At 46.5% G+C, this 18,629-nt stretch overlaps 1 protein-coding gene across 1 annotated transcript in view; it reads right to left on the bottom strand.

Annotated features, from left to right (window-relative positions):
• Positions 1-18,629, bottom strand: part of LOC107120714 — a gene marked incomplete at its 3' end in the record, with an annotated part of 125,568 nt that overhangs the window by 99,359 nt on the left and 7,580 nt on the right. Inside the window, exons 4-6 of the mRNA XM_015423483.1 lie at positions 6,865-6,931; positions 2,658-2,764; positions 641-708 (exon numbers count right to left, since the gene is read on the bottom strand). Coding sequence (XP_015278969.1) covers positions 641-708; positions 2,658-2,764; positions 6,865-6,931 — 242 coding nt within the window. The remainder of the gene's footprint in view (positions 1-640; positions 709-2,657; positions 2,765-6,864; positions 6,932-18,629) is intronic.

Here is an 18,629-nt window from a genome sequence, read left to right as displayed (position 1 = left end):
AGGCAATGGCAAGAACGGACACACGGCTGTGGGGAGGAGAAGTCCATTGAGCCAGCCAGGGTAGAGAATGCCGGCACAGCCACACCTGAGAGCCCGACTTGAGCGTCGGGGCTCATATACGGAGGCGGGACCAAGCCCAAAGGGAGAGAGGACAGCCAATGGGGGGAAGGGCTAGGGAGCTGGGAGGGGCATAAAACGGAAGGCGAGAGGGGGGGGCACCAGAAGGACAGTGGAGCAGATCGGGTGTCACTAATCCAGCTCCCTGTTCCTTCTGAGACCTCAGGCCTCCTTCCTCCAGTGGTGGGCATGGGGACGGGGCAACGGCCACCAGCAGAAGACCCCCCCGGAGGGGGGGCAGGGAACAACACAAAAAGACACCAAAAAGCTTTTCTCTCTTATGTTCAGGCAGTACAGAAAGCTCCCTTGACTAAGGTTCCATTATTCTGTCCCTTCAACTGTTTTAAGCACGTTGGATAAAATTCTCCCGAGGGCAGGAGAGATGAGAAATAAATATCTGAGGGAAACAAATTCATGGTGGATCAGAACCTTTACTGAAACAGCACCTCAAATATTTTGCTCAAATCAGAGGCGGCACTTCGAAGACAAACGGAAACCAACCACATTAAGAGCACTCACTTACTTGAAATATTTGTTTCAAGGAGAAGAGGGCCCGCCTCAGCTCCCTTCCACTGGAGTTGTAGAGCTTTTCTGAAAGGAAAGACAAAATAAAGTAAAGTAAGAACCTCTGTAATGAAAAACTGACCCATCCTAGTCACCAGCAGTCACTTTAGCATGAAATGGTCTGTTCCAGTTCTCACAGGGTTGCCAGCTCTGGGTTGGGAAATTCCTGGAGATTTGGGGGTGGAGCCTGGGGAGGGGGGGAGAAGAGGGTGGAGAGGAGGGACCACAGCATGGCGTAATGCCATACAGTCTACCCTCTAAAGCAGCTTTTTCTCCAGGGGAACTGATTTCTGTATTCAGGACATCAGGCCCCACTTGGAGGCTGGCAACCCTATTTCCCCAAAGTTCTTTTTAGCAGGAGAACCACTGTTTTTTCCCCTTCGATGGCAAAGGGTTTGCTAGCACTGGCACAACCTGGAAGGGAACACAATGTTTAAGTTACATTTTTAGTTGGAACTGCAATGGAAGAATGTGGATTTTATATGTGGCCTGCAACATGGTAAATCCTCCCGCGATCTTGAGTCCTGGAACCCCATGGAAGACAGTTATTAAATATGCAATTAAAGCTTCTGTTGATTAATTGTCCCAACTAATCGATTACAGACCGAAGCCATCCCACAGCAAGAAACCCGACATGCCAAATGCCTAAAATACTGACCCTTTATGGATCACAGTCACCGTTGACTGTCCATAATGCCTTTTCTCCCCTTTTGAATATTCCATTCATTCATCTTATATGTGCACCATCCCTACAGATGTCATAGCTATCCACTAGGAACACTCATTACTAAGAGGAACCGGGTAGGAATACAACTCCAAGTACTAGCAGGGTCAACCACAGCAAAACAAATAAAAATGGTGAAAGGTGTTCAAAGATGAGAAATTTTTAAAAACCAGGCTACAATTCAGCATGAGGTACGAGCAGGAGACCTTCTTGCTGGATTAAACCCTCGTAAGAACATCAGAAGAGCCCTGCTGGATCAGACCAGCGGTCCATCTGGCCCAGCATCCCATCTCACACAGTGGCCAACCATTCCCTCTGGAGGGCCAACAACAGGGCAGAGAGGCCGAGGCCTTCCCTTGATGTTGCCTCCTGACAAACTGGGATTCAGAGGCTGACTGCCTCTGAACGTGGAGGTTCCCCTCAGTCACCATGACTAGCAAACCCATGAAACCATGACAGACCTATCCATGAATCTGTCTGATCTACATAAAACGAAGAGATGGGTTTTTGAAAGGTAATATGTTTTGGCCTGCTTCCTGTGAAAGAAGAAAACACAATGGACATGTGTTGTAATCCCAATAGCCTCTGCCAATATGAAAGACACACTATAGCCATTGTTTGCAAACTTCCCAACCAATTTTCTGTCCTTGGCGCTTAGCAGAGAGCCTGTGGACCAGCACAAACTCACACACACTCTCTCTCTGTTGCAGTTTGCACAACAGCTTCTTCCTTGTGCAGTTGACAAATCCCCAACGCAAAACACCACAAGGAGGAATCACTTTTTTGGGCTCTGGGACTCAGATGTACATTTTAATCATCCCAGCCCAAGAATTAATTCATTGGCATGTACAAGTACATTACATTTCTTGGCTGGTGACATCAGAGTTTTGTCAGGAAAGCCTATGTTTGCTGGATTTTCTATTTCACTGTCTGCTTTACTGTCTCCATGTACAAAATAAGAACAGAATTCTTTCTTGGAAAGATACCATCATCTGGTCTTTGTTAGAACTAAATTCCCTTCATTTTCACACGTGTTACTGACACAGCTACATCCAGTGGGTCACCAAATAACAGGTTATTTGAACAGGTTTTTAAGAGCCCTGGAATGGGTCGTTTTGTTTTTGTTTTTAAATATAGAGCACATCTCTCTGCATTTACAAACCCTGGGCTCATAACCCATCTGGGTGATTTATGGCCTCACAACCAATTTCTGCATGAACCACGTAAATAAACAAACAAACAAATCCCAGACCGAACAGATTCTCAATTTGCTTCCAGAGAGCAAACCAATTTGATACCACGCAGCAGTATTCCAGATCCCGGATCTTAAGGACACAGTCAAACACCATCATATCATAACTAAACAGGACACAATCCTTATAGTTTCAAGAGGTATTCCAAAATGCAAATCAAAAAGAACAGCATATTTTTTTAAAAAAATTAGTCCAAAATCCAAAAGCATTATTCCCAAACCTATTTCCCATATAGATGCAATTGTCATTGCAGAATTTTCTATAGCGTTATTTGATTTTTCACTGTAATAGGTTTTTGGTATTTGGGAGGTTAATGTGGATTGCAACATGCTCTCCCCACCCCACCCTTAAATAAAAATGAAATATAAATATTAACTACATTCTAGTCGAGCCTGGAGTGCACCAGCCTGACCCTCTCAACGTAAACCACTCTCCCTCCCCCCATCCCTCATAACCCTTGATCGCATCGGCTCAATTAGTCCGGGGAGGCCTTAATTTATGTGGAATCAGCTCCTTGTGTTATTGGCAAAGCTAAGCTAACATCTGGCTACACGTTAACAGGAAGCAATTTGCTGCGGCCCAGATGACCTCCTTGTTTCCCCTCCATGACACTGCTCCGTTGCCTTTAATTGCAAGGATGGCGTGTTTCTTATGTGTTTTTTTCTTATGTGTGAGCAACATTATACCACCAGGGCAAAAAGTGCTGGCTCTAAATTGGGTGGTGGTGGTGGTGGTGGTGGTGGTGGTGGTGGCGGTGGCGGTGGTGGAGGAGGAGGAGGAGGAAAGTGCCTTCAAGTTGCAGCTGGGTGATGACAACGACCCGGTGGGGTTTCCAACTGAGGAGGAGGAGGAGGAGGAGGAGGAAAGTGCCTTCAAGTTGCAGCTGGGTGATGACAACGACCCGGTGGGGTTTCCAACGCAAGAGACATTCTGAGGTGGTTTGCCCTTGCCTGCCCCTGCACAGCAACCCTGGACTTCCTTGGCGGTCTCCCATTCAATTACTACAACACTGCTAAGTTAAACTGGATGAGACTGAGCTAGCCCGGGCCATCTAAGTTAGAGCCCAGATTGTGTGGGTAAGATCAGCGTTGCCATCAAGCAATGACTGGTCATGGACCAGGGCACTGGTTTCCCTCAGTGGGTGAAGAAGCAGAAAACTCAGGAGGAGGAAGCTGTGATCCTGGAACCACCCCAGAACAAAGCATCTGGGGTCTCTCTGGGATCCCCTTCTGATGTCCAGGAAGATCCACAAAATACTGGGTCAGCTCTCTCACCCTGGGAAGCAGCCCTGCCTTCCTCCCCAGCTTCATATTCTAAAAGCCCCACCCTAGAGTCAACTGAGGTCTCTCCTCAACTGGTGAGGGACTGTGGCTCAGTGGTAGAGCACTTGTCTGGCATACAGAAGGCTCCAGGTTCAATGCCCGGCACTTCCAGTTAAAAGGAGCAGACAGGAGGTGATGTGAAAGACCCCCTGCCTGAGACCCTGGAGAGCCACTGCCAATCTGAGTAGACAAGACTGGCCTTGATGGAGGACTGGGCTGATTCAGTATAAGACAGCCTCATGTGTTTGATCATCTGGTGACATCCCAAACCAAACAAGACTAAGAAGCGTTCCAGCCTTGCTAGAAGACTCGCCACTTGAACTAGGTGTGGCACCGTGAAGGGTCAGTGGCGTCTTCCAGTGGTGGGGCTTAAAGCCTGACCTCCTTAAAGCTTCTGTCCACCTTCAGCCATCTTAAGTTTTTCCTCTGCAGTGATCCCACTCCAACTCATCAACACACACCTTGGTCCAGACGTTCTGGAGTGGCTAGCAAGAGACCTTCTGGGAAGTTCCACTGTGGAACAAAGTTAGGATGCACATGTGATGGATGGATGGATGGATGGATGGATGGATGGATGGATGGATGGATGGATGACAGGGCCATTGTTTTCAGAGAACTTCATTTTTATGGGCTATAGTTTTAACAATAAATGTGATTTTATGGTCGATTCCAGGGGCAGCTGAGGGAAGGAGATTGTAAGCCGCTCTGAGACTCCAAGTGAAGGGCAGGATATAAATCCAACTCTTCTTCTATTCTATACGCTTTTGTGTGCATGCACACTTTGCTTATACCTAGAATAAAACTTTGTCAGTCTTATAGGCACCACTGGACTCAAACTTTGTTCTGAGATTTTATGGGAAACTGTGGGGTTTTTTTCTGTACATACTTGCATTGAACTGTGACTCCCCAAGCATAATACAGAAAATCATGAACACACCTGAAGCTGCCTTATTCTTGGTCCATCACAGTCAGTATTGTTTACTCAGGCTGCCAGCAGCTCTCCAGGGTCTCAGGCAGAGGTCTTCCACATCACCTACTGTCTGTTCCATTTTAACTGCAGGTGCCAGGGATTGAACCTGGGACCTTCTGCATGCCATGCAGCGGTTGAGCCACAGCCTCTCCCCTAACCATGCATGGCCACGTATGGCAGCTCACCATAACTATGAGACATCCCCTCTTGTTTAGTGCTAGCCTAGAACAGCAGTCACTGGAGAGTGTCCAGCATGTGGCAGGCCACAACATACCTCTCAGTTTGGTGACTATACCACTTCTGCATGCCTGCTTTAACCTAAAAATGCAGAGCAGCTTGGGGGGGGGGGGGAGAAGCAACCCAGAGGCAGCATGTCTCTTGCTCTCAGATCGAGAGGGAACTTATGTCGGAAAGGTCTAATGTTCGTTGCATTTTGACAGTGTGTTAACTGTCCTTGCACATGCTCTCGTGTTTACATGACAAGAGCTAGAAGTGCAAGGGCTGGGGGCAGGGGGGCTTGGGTTGCCTGTTCCATGTTGGAAGATTACTGGAGAATTGAGGGCAGAGCCTAGGGAAGGAGGAGCACCAGAGGAGATACGACGCCATAGACTGCCATTTTCTCCAGGGGAACCGATCTCTAGAGCCTGGAAATCAGTTGCCGTTCTCTGACATCCCCAGATTCCACTGGGGAGTGGACCTGAGGTTTTGGGGCAGCAACCTCTTCCGCTGCTGCTCCTCATTTAATGCATAGAAAAGCCCACTCGGCATTACCTATCGCTTGCTAGAGTCAAATGCTTGGCACAGAACGGAATGAAGATAAAACAAAAATCTGGATGTTTTTCAACAGGCATATAAAACTAATTATTGCAGCATGCCGTTCTTCCATTGAATGTCAGACAAATTAAACTGGTGCCCTGCAAGGGGGGCGGGGGGGGGGTCCCTTGAGGTGATGCCAAAACAGGGCTTTCTTCTAAGCTTTGTTTTTGTCTGCAAAAGCTAACAATAAATCCACTGGCAAGACCTTGCACTTTCCTTTTCATTCACATACCCCAGAAAAATATGTCAGTTCAGGAGTGGGATCTGTCATGGGCACAGGGCCCATTCATACATTAAGCCCGTTCTTTGGCAAGTCTGATGCAGCTCATTCCACTACCAAGTCCAGAGATCTTGCCTTCAGCAATGTATCTGTTTCTAAACCACACCACAGAGCACAGGACAGACAGGGCCATGACATGAAGCTAGGGACAGACCAGGGGATTTCTCAGAATGCAACAGAATGGCTGTCTGGGGCCACTGACATGAAGCACACACTGTTTTTCAGTGAGTTTCTACACTAAGTGCAAGGCTCTGGTTTTGAGACTCCAGGTACACCACCCTGTACATGAAAACCCACGTGCATATACAAAAACAGAGGGGCCTGTGAGAAATGGTATTGTCATCAACTTTTTTTTAAAAAATTATCTGAATGGTTTCTGCATGCTGGTTTCATATTGTCTTCTGATGGCTACTGTGGTTTATGTTTACTATTACTGAGTATTTGTAATGTCAATGTTCTCACTTTGATAATGGATGTTTAGTGCCATTGAGTTGCAACCAACTTATTGTGACCCCACCAAGGGGCTTTCAAGACAAGTAAGAAGAACAGGGTTGCTTATCGGTAACTATTGTTCATCGGGTATCTTCCGTGCAGGCACACGTGGGGACTCCACATGCGCAGGCCTGCCGATTGGTAGGTATACAGCTTTAAGCCTCCAAAGGGTGCAAGAGCTAAAAGCTTGACTCCGCCCACAGCCACATGCCCGTGTGCACCAGCACTGCTCACCCTCAGTTCCTCCAAGCCGCCGAGAGGATGTAGTGGGGCAGGAGGGAGGCTATGTGTGCCTGCACAGAAGATACTCGATGAACAACAGTTACAGGTAAGCAGCCTTGTTTTCATCGTCAATCTTCTGTGCAGTCCCACACACGGGGGTTCTAACAAGCTCTACAAGGAGGCGGGAACATGCTCACCTTATTTAAACAGAGAATGGAGAACAGCCTTTCCAAACTCCGCTTTCCTTCTGGTTGCAACAACCAAAAAATAATGTCGCACGGAGGAATCAGAAGAAGTCCATGTCACAGTTCTGCAGATCTCCTCCAAGGGGGCACCACCCCAAACCACCGTCAGGGACGCCGCGGCTCTAGTGGAGAGAGCCCACACCTCCAGAGGGGAAGCAGAATCAGACAGTAACAATACTTGATAGGCTACACCAGCCACCAAGAGAGAGTCTGTGGAGTAGCCTATTTCCCTACCCTCAGACCTGCAAAACATATAAACAGAGAGCCCTCCCTGTGGTGCTCAACCGTTCACTTCAAATAAAAAAGGCCCTTCTAAAATCCAACAAATGGAGCTCCTGCTCAGCTTCAGAAGTGGGATTTGGGAAGAAAACAGGTAATACAAGTCTTGGGACAAATGAAATTTTGGCACAGCCTTAGGATGAAAATTCAGGCTAGGCCGAAGGACTTACCCGTCCTGTGGAAAACTTTAAAAGGGGAGGGGTTCTGCTCTAAGGGTGGCTAACTCACTAACTCGTCTGGCTGAAGTGACGGCCACCAAAAAGCAAACCTTCATGGATAAGAGGGCTCAGGGACATGTGGTGAAAGGCTTGAAGGGCTTCCACATCAAATCAGTTAGAACTAAGGAGAGAGACCACTGGAGAATAACAGGATCTCTCAGAAGGTACAAGTTTGCCAGCCCTTCAAAGTGCCAAAGAGTAGGGGAAAAGGGAAGAACCCTCCCAGCCTTTGTGGAGGGAGGAAATGGCTGCAAGATGCCCTTTGAGGGGGGGGGGACCTAAACCCACATTCTTTAAAGCTATTATGTAATCAAAAACCTCGCTGAGAGGTGCTCTGTGAGGAAGGACACCTCCTGTCTCTACACCATAGGGGAAAACGGTTCCACTTAAAAGCATAAGAGTGCCTAGTGGATGGCTTATGAGAGTTCAGACGGACTTCAGACACTTCTCGGGGAAAAGTGTGTTCTCTAGCATGCTGACAATGAGGGGAAGAGGTGGGAAAGCACAGAGGAGTCCCTTTGTCCAGGAGATCTGGAAGGCATCACCCAGGGATCCCTTCCCGCGGCCCGCTGGAGAATAAAACTTTCTCATTGGAGTTGTGCTGGGTGGTGAACAAATCGAGTTCTGGCACCTCCCAGGTTTTGAAGATGGGAAGGAGGTAACCCACGATCAGGGAGCATTTGTGGGATGAGGTTCTCATCCTTCTGAGTCTGTCTGCCTGTACGTTCAGGACACCGGGAATATGGATGGTGTAGTGCTGTAGTGGTTAAGTGTGCGGACTCTAATCTGGGAGAACCGGGTTTGATTCCCCACTCCTCCACTTGCACCTGCTGGATGACCTTGGGCAAGCCATAGTTCTGGCACAGCTATTCTTGAATAAGAGCACTTTCTGTCAAGAGCTCTCTCAGCCCCACCCACCTCCCAGGGTGTCTGTTGTGGGGAGGGGAAGGGAAAAGAGTTTGTAAACCGCTCTGAGACTCCTTTGGGTAGTGAAGGGCGGGGTATAAATCCAATCTCCTCTTCTTCTTCTTCTTCTTCATATCCAGGATTAAACTCCAGACCGCAGTGGCCTCTATGCAAAGGCTGTGCGATCCCGTGCCACCCTCTTTGTTGACGTAGAACATGAATACTGTATTGTACGTCTGTGACAGGACAGATTGATCAACCGATCTGGGAAGCAGATAAGGGTGTTTCTAGCACTTCTCAACTCTAACCAGTTTATGTGATATTCTTTTTCTTCAAGTGACCAAGTGTCTGAGGCTGAGGACTCCCCACAGTGAGCTCCCCAGCCGTGGAAAGACGCATCTGTGATAAGTGTAATATCCACCTGGGGAAACCCAAAAGGGGTACTGCGACACAAATGACCTGGGAGAGGCCACCAAGTGAGTTCTCGAATGAGGAACCCCTAAAAACACAGTTGTAAAGGCCCCATGTGGAGGCATGCATTTGTGGCAGGACTGCAGTAGCCACTGCCATATATCCCAACAAACACAGAATCTGATGGGCGGACTGAAAACGTTTGTGTTGGAACTCTTGAACCAGGGTCATAATATTGTGAATCCATTCTGGGAGAAGAAAACCCTTACCTAGGGTGGAGTCCAAGACAGTTCTGATGAACTGTGCTTTCCAGAAGGGCTCTAACTTGGACTTTCCCCAGTTTATTATGAGGCCAAGGGACCAACACGTCTTCAAGACCAAGGCCCTTTGGCGGATAACATCCTCTCTAGAGTCAGCTACCAGGAGCCAGTCATCTACATAGAGAAAAATGCTGCAGCCTTGAAGGTGGAGATTTGCCACCACTGGGGCCATACACTTGGAAAACACCCTGGGCACTGTAGCAAGGCCAAAGGGGAGAACGGTATATTGGAAGACAGTAGAAGTTAATGTACTTGCAATGTTCAGGGAATACAGAAATACGAAAATAGACATCCTTGAGATCTAGGACTATACACCAAGAATCCCAACTTTAGTAACTGTAATAAAATTACAATGGAACCCATACAAAAGTTCTGAACATTCAAAAACTTACTAGGGGCTCTTAAAAATTCCAGGATGGGGTGAAAAATCCCGGTCCTTTTTCTGGACCACACATATCCTAGATAGGAAACCTTACGAGGAATGTTCTCCCGTAACAAACTCAACAGCTCCTTTCTCTAGAAGGGTGTGTAAGGCTTGGCTTAAGCCTGCTTGGGATGGACCTGTTTCACCCACTGGGGCAGAACCGGGGGGACGGGGGGGACTCCAACCTATAACCAAACTGAATGATGCTGAGGACCCATGCATCAGAGGTCACCCTAGCCCAGGCTCCCATAAAGGGAGCCAATCTATCACCAAAGGTGACCATATACAGTCACTGCACCTTGTGTGTTGGGGTGGGATCCCCCCATAGGCACTAGTTGCACCAGAGGCCTGGACCAGGTTAACCCCTTGCACTTGTGATACCCCTGTTGAGAATGTTGTGACTTACATTGAGGACACTGGGGTCCCAAGGAAGGAGCATATCTGTAATCCCTCTGATAAGGATGCGAGTAATGTCTGCCATAAGGACACTGTTTGTAAGAGGAAGAATTTTGTTGAGGACCCCTCAAGGACCTGGCAGTCTGTTCGTTCTTTTTTTACAGTGATTAATGTCTCATTGGTCTTGGCTGAGAACAGCATGGCTCCACCAAAAGGTAAATCTTCTACCTTAAGCTTTGTATCATTGGACAGAGTTGTAGAATGTAGCCAAGCATGACAAAAGAGGGCAATCACGTTGCCCATGGCTCCTGCCATTGCATCCGCGGAGTGCTGACCTGCGTTAATCTGCTGTTTTGAGAGATGCATGACCTCCATATGCAGGACATTGGCCAAGGGTCATCCCCGCCCCCCGGGTAGGAGTTCAATAAAGGATAGCATATCCTCTCATAAGAAAAGCTGGTACCCAGCCATGATGACCTCCGTTAGCCACTTTAAAGCCCAGCGAAATGGAAGCATAGACCTTTTGGCTCACCACATCCAATTTACAACCCTTTTTATCCATAGGGGCAGCATGGAATGACTGCCTGCCCTTAGGCTGCATCTCCTCAACAACTAGCGAGGATGGTAGAGGATGCATGGAGAAGTAACTGAAGAGTTCTTTATTGACCCAATAAAGTTGCTCCATACGTTTAGCACTGGGCTGAATAGTGGTCAGATGTTGCCAAACTTGTTGGGTGATATCATCTAAGCCCTCTAACACAGGGAAGACAATGGTCCCAGGTGAGTCAGAATACAGTTTGCTCAGGATCTTGTCTCTTGGTTGGTGTCCAATGGTCAAGATTTCAATCTCAAGGGATTGTGCCATCCAAGACGTTTGTTCACCATACATCTTGAAGTCCTCGGTTGGGGATGGAGCCGAGGTATCACCCACTTGCTCGGCAGGGCTCGATTCTGAGGCGTCAGAATCAGCAGCCCTCTTTACTGATGTGTCAGTTCTGGGGGACAGAGGTTGGACTGATACAGCCATTGAAGACAGATGATAAGGCTGGTCATATTCCAAGCTGGCTGGGCCAGAATGGCCATAGTAGCCTCAGTCCCGTTCAGCCAGATAATGTGAGGACATCGGGTATGGGTCTGTAGGCCATCATGCTCGAGTAGGGCGAGGAGGCCAGGGTGCAAACTGTTCAGTGTCTCCAGATGCTACAAGCTGGCCAGGTGACAGCTCGTGAGTGAGTACACCTTCGGACAACGATATCAGAGAAGTTGGAGGTCAAGTCTGATCCAATTTGGAGGGATGTAGTTCTGTGGTACGAGCCTTCAGAGCATTGGTCTACTTAGTCTTGTCCTTCCCCTTCTTTGCTTTTTTGGCTGGGGGTTTGAACACATCCCTTTTACGGGATGGTGAAGTTGAGCTAGCTCGGGCTGGCGGGGTCGTGGAGCTGAGGGGTGGAGCTGAACAGGATGAACCCGATTGTTCAGCAGGGTTATCCTTGGTTTCTTCCATGGGAGGATCGGAGGCTTTGAGAGCCTTTTCCCAGAGAGCAGCCTTTAGCTTAAATGCTCTCTCCCTGCAAGCCTTGGAGGTAAACTTTAAACAAGCCTTGCATAACGTCCAATGGCCCTCTCCAAGGCAGAGCAGACACAAATTGGTTTGTGTCATTTTCACACCACAGCGGGTACCCTTTTTGAATAAAGCCTTCTGAGCCATGAGGATCAGGAAGGCAAACTGTAGTTCCGGATCCAGCCGTAAGAAAGGAGGAGGCAGCACAAACATGACCTACTTTGTTGGCGGCAGAAGAGGAACTGAGGGTGAGTGGCACTGGTGCGTGGGAGCACATCGCTGTGGGCAGAGTCAAGCTTTCGCTTTCTGGAAGCTTAAAGCTGTATACCTACCGATCGGCAGGCCTCCGCATACACAATCCCAATGTGGAACTGCACAGAAGATCAACAATGAACACAGGTGGTTTGCTATCCTCTGGGGAGCCTTCCTTGGTAGTCTCCCTTCCAAGTCCCAACCCTGTTTAGCTTCTGAGATCTGGCAAGATCAGGCTATACCCTGCCACCTTCCCTCCCTTGATAATCATTACACAAGTCTTAGGAAATAAGAGAAGGCATGTTGGATCAAGCCAATGGCCCATCCAGTCCAACGCTCTGTGTCACACAGTGGGTAAAACCAAGGTGCCATCAGGAGGTCCATCAGTGGAGCCAGGACACTAGAAGCCCTCCCACTGTTGCCCCCCCCCCAAACACCAAGAATACTGAGCATCACTTGCCCCAGACTGAGAGCTCCTATCTATACCTTCTGGCTAATAGCCACTGATGGACCTCCACTCCATATGTTTATCCAATTCCGTCTTGAAGCTGTCTATGCTTGTAGCCGCCACCACTTCCTGTGGCAGTGAATTCCATGTGTTAATCACTCTTTGGGTGAAGAAGGACTTCCTTTTATCTTTTATTTTTTAAGCTTGCATACATTTTTCAGCTGTCCTTTGGTCAGCCTGCCTGTCACATGTTAGTGCTTTTTTTGGACACATTAGTGCTTTTTTTGGACATGGTTGTAAGTAGTTCAACATAAAGCTTTCCGTGGTCTCCTTGTAGCACTCAGATTTAAATGCACACTCATCTCTACATCATCCAAACCTGAAAATAAGGCTATGGTAAAAAGCAAAGTTGGGCAATGTGCTTGTTCTACAGTTACGCATGTACCTTGTATGTTTGAGGGGTCCCCCCCCCATTATCTGGGTTCGTCATTGTTATCATGATCAAGAATATTGGCATTTGGGCTTCCAACACATTCCAGGGAAGGCCAAAGTGATATCTATTTCACAAAATCGCAAATAAACCGTCTGAAACAAAAACATCTCCTAAGCTCCTACTTTGCTCTTTCATCCCTTTCTCATTAGGTTTCAGTAACGTATTGCTAGAAGTGAAGCCATTCTTTTTGTTCAGACAGTCTGGGCTCCCAGAGACCTGAAACATGATCAGAAGAGCTGGCTGTGAAGTGAGCCATAGGACGAGTTCCCAGGATTTGCACAGAGAGACTTATGTGAAAGATCCCCCCCCCCCCACGAATCAATGTTTTCCTCATTATTTGTTCACACAGAGGGATGAGAGCATGTAATAATCCCTACTGGAAAGTGCTGCAGCAGGTCATTTGCTCAATGCATCAGCCATTATCCAACATGCGATGCTTGTTCTCTTCACACATATCTGACAATGTACGATTATGCTCTGGAAAGCGTGGAGCAAAGACCAGCTACTGACTGACTGCCAACTGTCATTTACCACTCTATGTCAATCAGCAGAGTCCGTTGCTGAAAAATAACTCCCATCTGCAGAGCCAAACTGTAACACTGTTCTTTGGTAAATGGTAAAAGCATTTTGCCCCGACCTGGATAGCCCAGGCTAGCCTAAGGAAGGAAGGAAGGAAGGAAGGAAGGAAGGAAGGAAGGAAGGAAGGAAGGAAGGAAGGAAGGAAGGGATCCTCAAGCCACTGAAGTTCCAGAGATATAGGAAAATGTATTCTGCCTACCTACTGCTCAGTCAAAAGCATTTTGGTCCAGCCTCTCAGTGTTCCAGCCAATGAGTGGAGTTCACTGTAATGATTGACAAGAGGGAAGTAGTGAAAGCCTGTTTCACAGTTCCCTCCACTGCACATACAAAAAAGCCACAGTCAAAATTTGCACTTTGTCATTTTTAACAAGACAAAAACTAGTAACTGGACACAAGAGCAAGAGTTCAGTAGCACCATTATAGATGAACAAAAATTTCAGCAGGGCAGGAGCCTTCATGAGTCACCCCTCAGCACTCACAAAAGCTCATCCCCGGCCCCAAATTCTGTCAAGTCTTTTAGGTGCTGATGGACTCTTGCTGTTTTCTGCTGCGACAGACAGACTAACACGGCTATCCATCTAGATCTGTTTAATGGAGGGAAGTTACGGTATTGATGTGAGACAACTTAAGTGGTAAGAAACGTGCATTCTCCACACATAACAAGGAATATCCAGGTTCTTCATTATATTTTGAGGACTTATTCATTTCAAAGGGGTGTAGAATAGGGGGAAGAATCTCATGCCTGGATTTCCCCCCCTGCTTACTCAGAATTCCAAGGGGGGGGGATTTTATTTATTTATTTCATTCATTCATAGTCCGCCTTTCCCCCCAATGGGGACCCAAAGCAGCTTATAGTCTTCTCCTCTCCTCCATTATATCCTCACAACATCCCTGTGAGGTAAGTTACGCTGAAAATGTGTGACTGATCCAGGGTCACCAAGTAAGTTTGCTTGGCAGAGCAGGGATTCGAACCTGGGTCTTCCAGATCCTAATCCAACATCCTAGCCACTAAAACAGAGACTGGCTCTCAAGATTAGCTGGTGTCTGTAAATTAGCTAATTTACTGATATATCAAGAACCCTTCCATTGCCCTTATGTCATCTAACAAAAAGAATGATAAAATAAAAAGAAAATATATCTACCATTTTCCCTATTTGCATCAGGTATCCTGACTTCTTCCAAAGATTCTAGCTTGGAACATACCTGCATAGTCCTCATCAGAGGAATCTTCCTTAATTAAAGATCTTTTACCACAGGACAAAACTCCCAGAGTAGCCTGTAAATACAGAATGAGTGTCAAACCAGTTTAAAACTGAGGTGCATATATGCCCCTGGGGGTAATCAAAACCCACAAGTGCATTAAACTCGTTTCCCAGCCCTGTTCAAGCAACCAATTTCTGAAAGATGCCAGGTGGCACGGAGCCCAGAACACTTTTGTCTATTAATCAGATAAATGTGAATATAAACAATGCCACTGGAAAATCTGTTCTAAAAAAAAAGCAAAATTCTTTTAAAAATTGGGTGATCCTAAATATATATTTCTAAAAGCCTTGGAGGAAAAGAGAGTGCAGATGTGGTGGGAAAGTTTAATACCCCTTTCCCACCTCTTTCGCGCACAGCCCCAAAGTGGGTTCAGTTCAGGACATTTAGACTTCAGTGAAGACCAAGACTTGGCTGCTGACGGCAGGGTATTTGAGTCTCCCGCAGGAACAACATAAATCATTTGGGAGTCCTACAGACGTCTCCTTTCTCCTAAAATCAGAGGGTTCTTTACATCTGAGGTCAAGCTCTAAGCCAGTGTTAGAAGGCTGAAAGAGGACATCATTTGCATTTTAAAAGCAAACAAAAAAGTTTTTTGGGGTTTTTTTTTTGCTTTCAGACTTGTGTTTTCATCATACTAAAATACAGTGCACTTCAAAAGCTTCGGCCAAGGTATTGATCCAAGACAATACAAGGATTATAATCCTTTTCTCTGTCAACTTCTTTTGGTCCACATCCTGCCAATATCCTCCCAGTTCTCTAGTTCCTCCATACTATTCAGTTCTTCCATGCTCTGGACTCCGTGTGCTTTGCCCCCAGATAAACCACTACTGTCTTTCATCATAGTTATGGTTGCCTGCTGGGAAACGCCTGGATGTTTGGGGGTAGGGCCTCGATGGGGTGGGGGCAGGGCTTGGGGAGAGTAGGGACCACAGCAGGGTCTACTGCCATTGGAGTCCACTCTCCAAAGCAGCTATTTTCTCTAGGGGAACGGCAGTCTGGAGACTAATTGTAATTCCTCACCTGGAGATTGGCAACCATACTCGTTGCATCAATTCTGAATATTCTGTTACTGTACCTCCTTTCTTAGTTCAAATGTTAGTGAACTATGTGCACCCAAACAGAATTGCACAGACAACAACTAGATGAGCCAGTTTGCCCCGGCTAGGCGGGATATAAATCTAAATAAATAAATAAATAAATAAATAAAATGTATTCCAGTCACTACTTCTCTCACAGCTCTCTAGGAAGGCCCTAATCCTTATTTTCCCCAAATTTACCCCTCAAAATAGGTGCACAGAATCAAGCCAGAGCCCTTCCTGCATTCAATAAATATGGGGAATTCATACGAACGAAAGAACCGAAGACTGAGACCACTCTGCCAAGGGGTGTATAGGTCAAAAGTGGTTCCTTAACTCTGCACAGAAAATCACCAGCAGCCCATAAGAATTCATAGCAATCAAATTCCTGTTGTGGGCAGAGGAATTAACCCAGTAAGACTGAGGGTGGCACTTCCGAGAAGACCTGGGAGTAGCAATCTGGAGACAGACAAGGGATGACACGGGAGAGAGAAGGTGCCAACCTCACTATCCTATCCTAATTGCCTTCTTGCTTCCCCTTGCAGGGTGGTCTTCTCTTCTTTTCCAACAGCTGTGATAGTGCCTGGCCAGTGTCCCCTAGGGGAAGTTTACATGCACAACTGGTACAGCTGTCATTCTGTATGGGTTTTCCCCTCAAAAATAACAGCTCATAAGTGGTCAACTGGGTGAGCTGGACATTACAGTGGCATCTCACTTGATCAAGGTGTGGTCACTAAGGGAAATCAATTTTCCCACAGAAGATACCACTGTGGCCTTTTTTGGACAAACAATGTTTTGTTCCACACACAAACAGACCAACTGCACAAACAATTATCCGCACAGCAAAGACACCCAAAATAACATTTGTGGTGGCTCACAATTTGAAGCCTACTGTCAACAAGGAACTGTTGTGGAGAAGCTCTTATTTGGATAAAGTTTTGAGAACACCTGGCCACAGTTACCATGACAGCAGGCTGAAAAACTGAACCTGAGAATTCCCTCATACCCCCTGCTCCATCAGTCACAATCTATTTATCTGAAGATGGGTAAGTTCCCTGTTCTGGTGACCTTGAGGAACATCTATGTCTGGACAGATACTTCATCCCATCTTGTCAGCCTCTGAGGAGCAGCTGTCATGTCAGACTCTATCCATTTGTAGATCACATATATGACTTTTGGGAATGGGTGGGTGTTTGCTATATTCCCATTCTAAATGTGTGTGTCTTTTAAGTAACATATAATCAAGAAGGAGGAGGAGGTTGGATTTATACTCCGCCCTTCACTTGGAGTCTCAGAGCGGTTTACAAACTCCTTTTCCCTTCCGCTCCCCACAACAGACAACCTGTGAGGTAGGTGGGGCTGAGAGAGCTCTTGACAGAAACTGCTCTTTTTCAAGAACAGCTCTTGTCAGAACTATGGCTTGCTCAAGGTCATCCAGCAGCTGCAAGTGGAGGAGTGGGGAATCAAACCCGGTTCTCCCAGATTAGAGTCTGCACTCTTAACCACTACACCAAACTGGCTCTGAGAGGAAGGAAGGACCTTAATCTCCCATTATATGATATGGAGATAATTCATCTGGGATTATTGAGTAGAACAATCTGAACAAATCAGACTCCCCTTTGGAATTTTGACAAATTTTGTCCGTTTACCAAACGCTGTATCTGGTGTTAGCACCAAGTGTCACAGTAGTAGAACTACTACAACTATCCCCTGGGTTATATGGAGTGCAATGATTACTAGATGCTAATGTGGCAAACTGTGAAGATAATGATGGTAACTGGGAAGACAGCATCAGTATTAGTGATGCAGAGTGGGTGGTAACGTGCAAGGGTATGTAGTAGGAGCTGGTTGGATGACTCCCAAAACTGAGCCACAAATGGGAAAACTTAACATCCGCAAAATTTAAGGAACCACAACAGATCAACTGGAGGGATGAAAGGAAGCAGTGAAAGGGGAGAGGTTGCAGGGGCTACGAGAGGGAGGGAAGCTTGAGATAGAATGGGGATGTGAACCAGTGGAGGGGGAGTTCTTGCAAATCCCCAATTGTGTTTATAAAATTTAGCTCACTTGTAAGATATTCTAAGAGTCATGTCTGTGCTCTGTTAGGCTGGAAGCAGACAGGGATTTCTTTTTTAAAGATTTGGAAACAGGCTAAAAGGGAAAATCATGGCCTGGGGGTATCTGTGAGTCCTGCTGCCACCTCTGCAGAACAGGCAGTACAGGTGCTGATTTATTTTGGGATAACGCTGACAGGCCATTACAACAATAGTTTATCACAATATTTATGGTTTCTATTTTTAACACCTTTTCTTTCTCTTTTGCCAGGTGACACTAACTGAGAAATGTTTTTAGGCTTCTGCTCCATTGTCAGCAAAGGGATTATTTATAATTATTGTTTCAATTTCATGTGAAACATTTGTACTTGTAAATGTTGTAAATATACCAAGGTGCACAGTTTTATGTATTAACTGAGCTAGTGTACACTGTATTATGTGAGGAGACAAGAGTCACCAGACGACCTGGCTACAATGGTCACCTCGAGGCTAGACTATTATAACGCTCTTTACATGGGGCTGCCCTTGTCACAAATCCGGAGGCTGCAGCTAGTGCAGAATGCCGCGGCCAGGCTGTTGATGGGCCTCCCCAAGTGGGAAGCCCCCCTCATGGACCATTTTGTTACAATGGGACACAGTCATAATGATTTTAATTTTATTGTGATAGAAGTGATTCAGTCTAATAGGTACCATAGGAGAGATATTCGCCAAGCACTTTTGTGGCGTGAAGCTTACTGGATCTTTAAGTTAAATACGGTGTTTCCATCAGGTCTGAATGCATCTCTGGACTTAGCTAGTTATTTATAATATCCGTTTTTCTTCTGTTGATGGTAGGTTTTAGTATGCCAGTTTGGGAGCATAGCCATTTGTAAGTTGGCAACTTATTATAGTAATGAAAGGATTCGTATGAAGTAAGAGATTCACCTATTTGACATTAGGAACAT

This window comes from Gekko japonicus, unplaced genomic scaffold, assembly GCF_001447785.1.
Source record: "Gekko japonicus isolate JY-2015 unplaced genomic scaffold, Gekko_japonicus_V1.1 scaffold2463, whole genome shotgun sequence".
NCBI lineage: Eukaryota > Metazoa > Chordata > Lepidosauria > Squamata > Gekkonidae > Gekko > Gekko japonicus.
The sequence above is the reverse complement of the archived record's forward strand: the minus strand, read 5'-3'. Positions and strand labels throughout refer to the sequence as shown.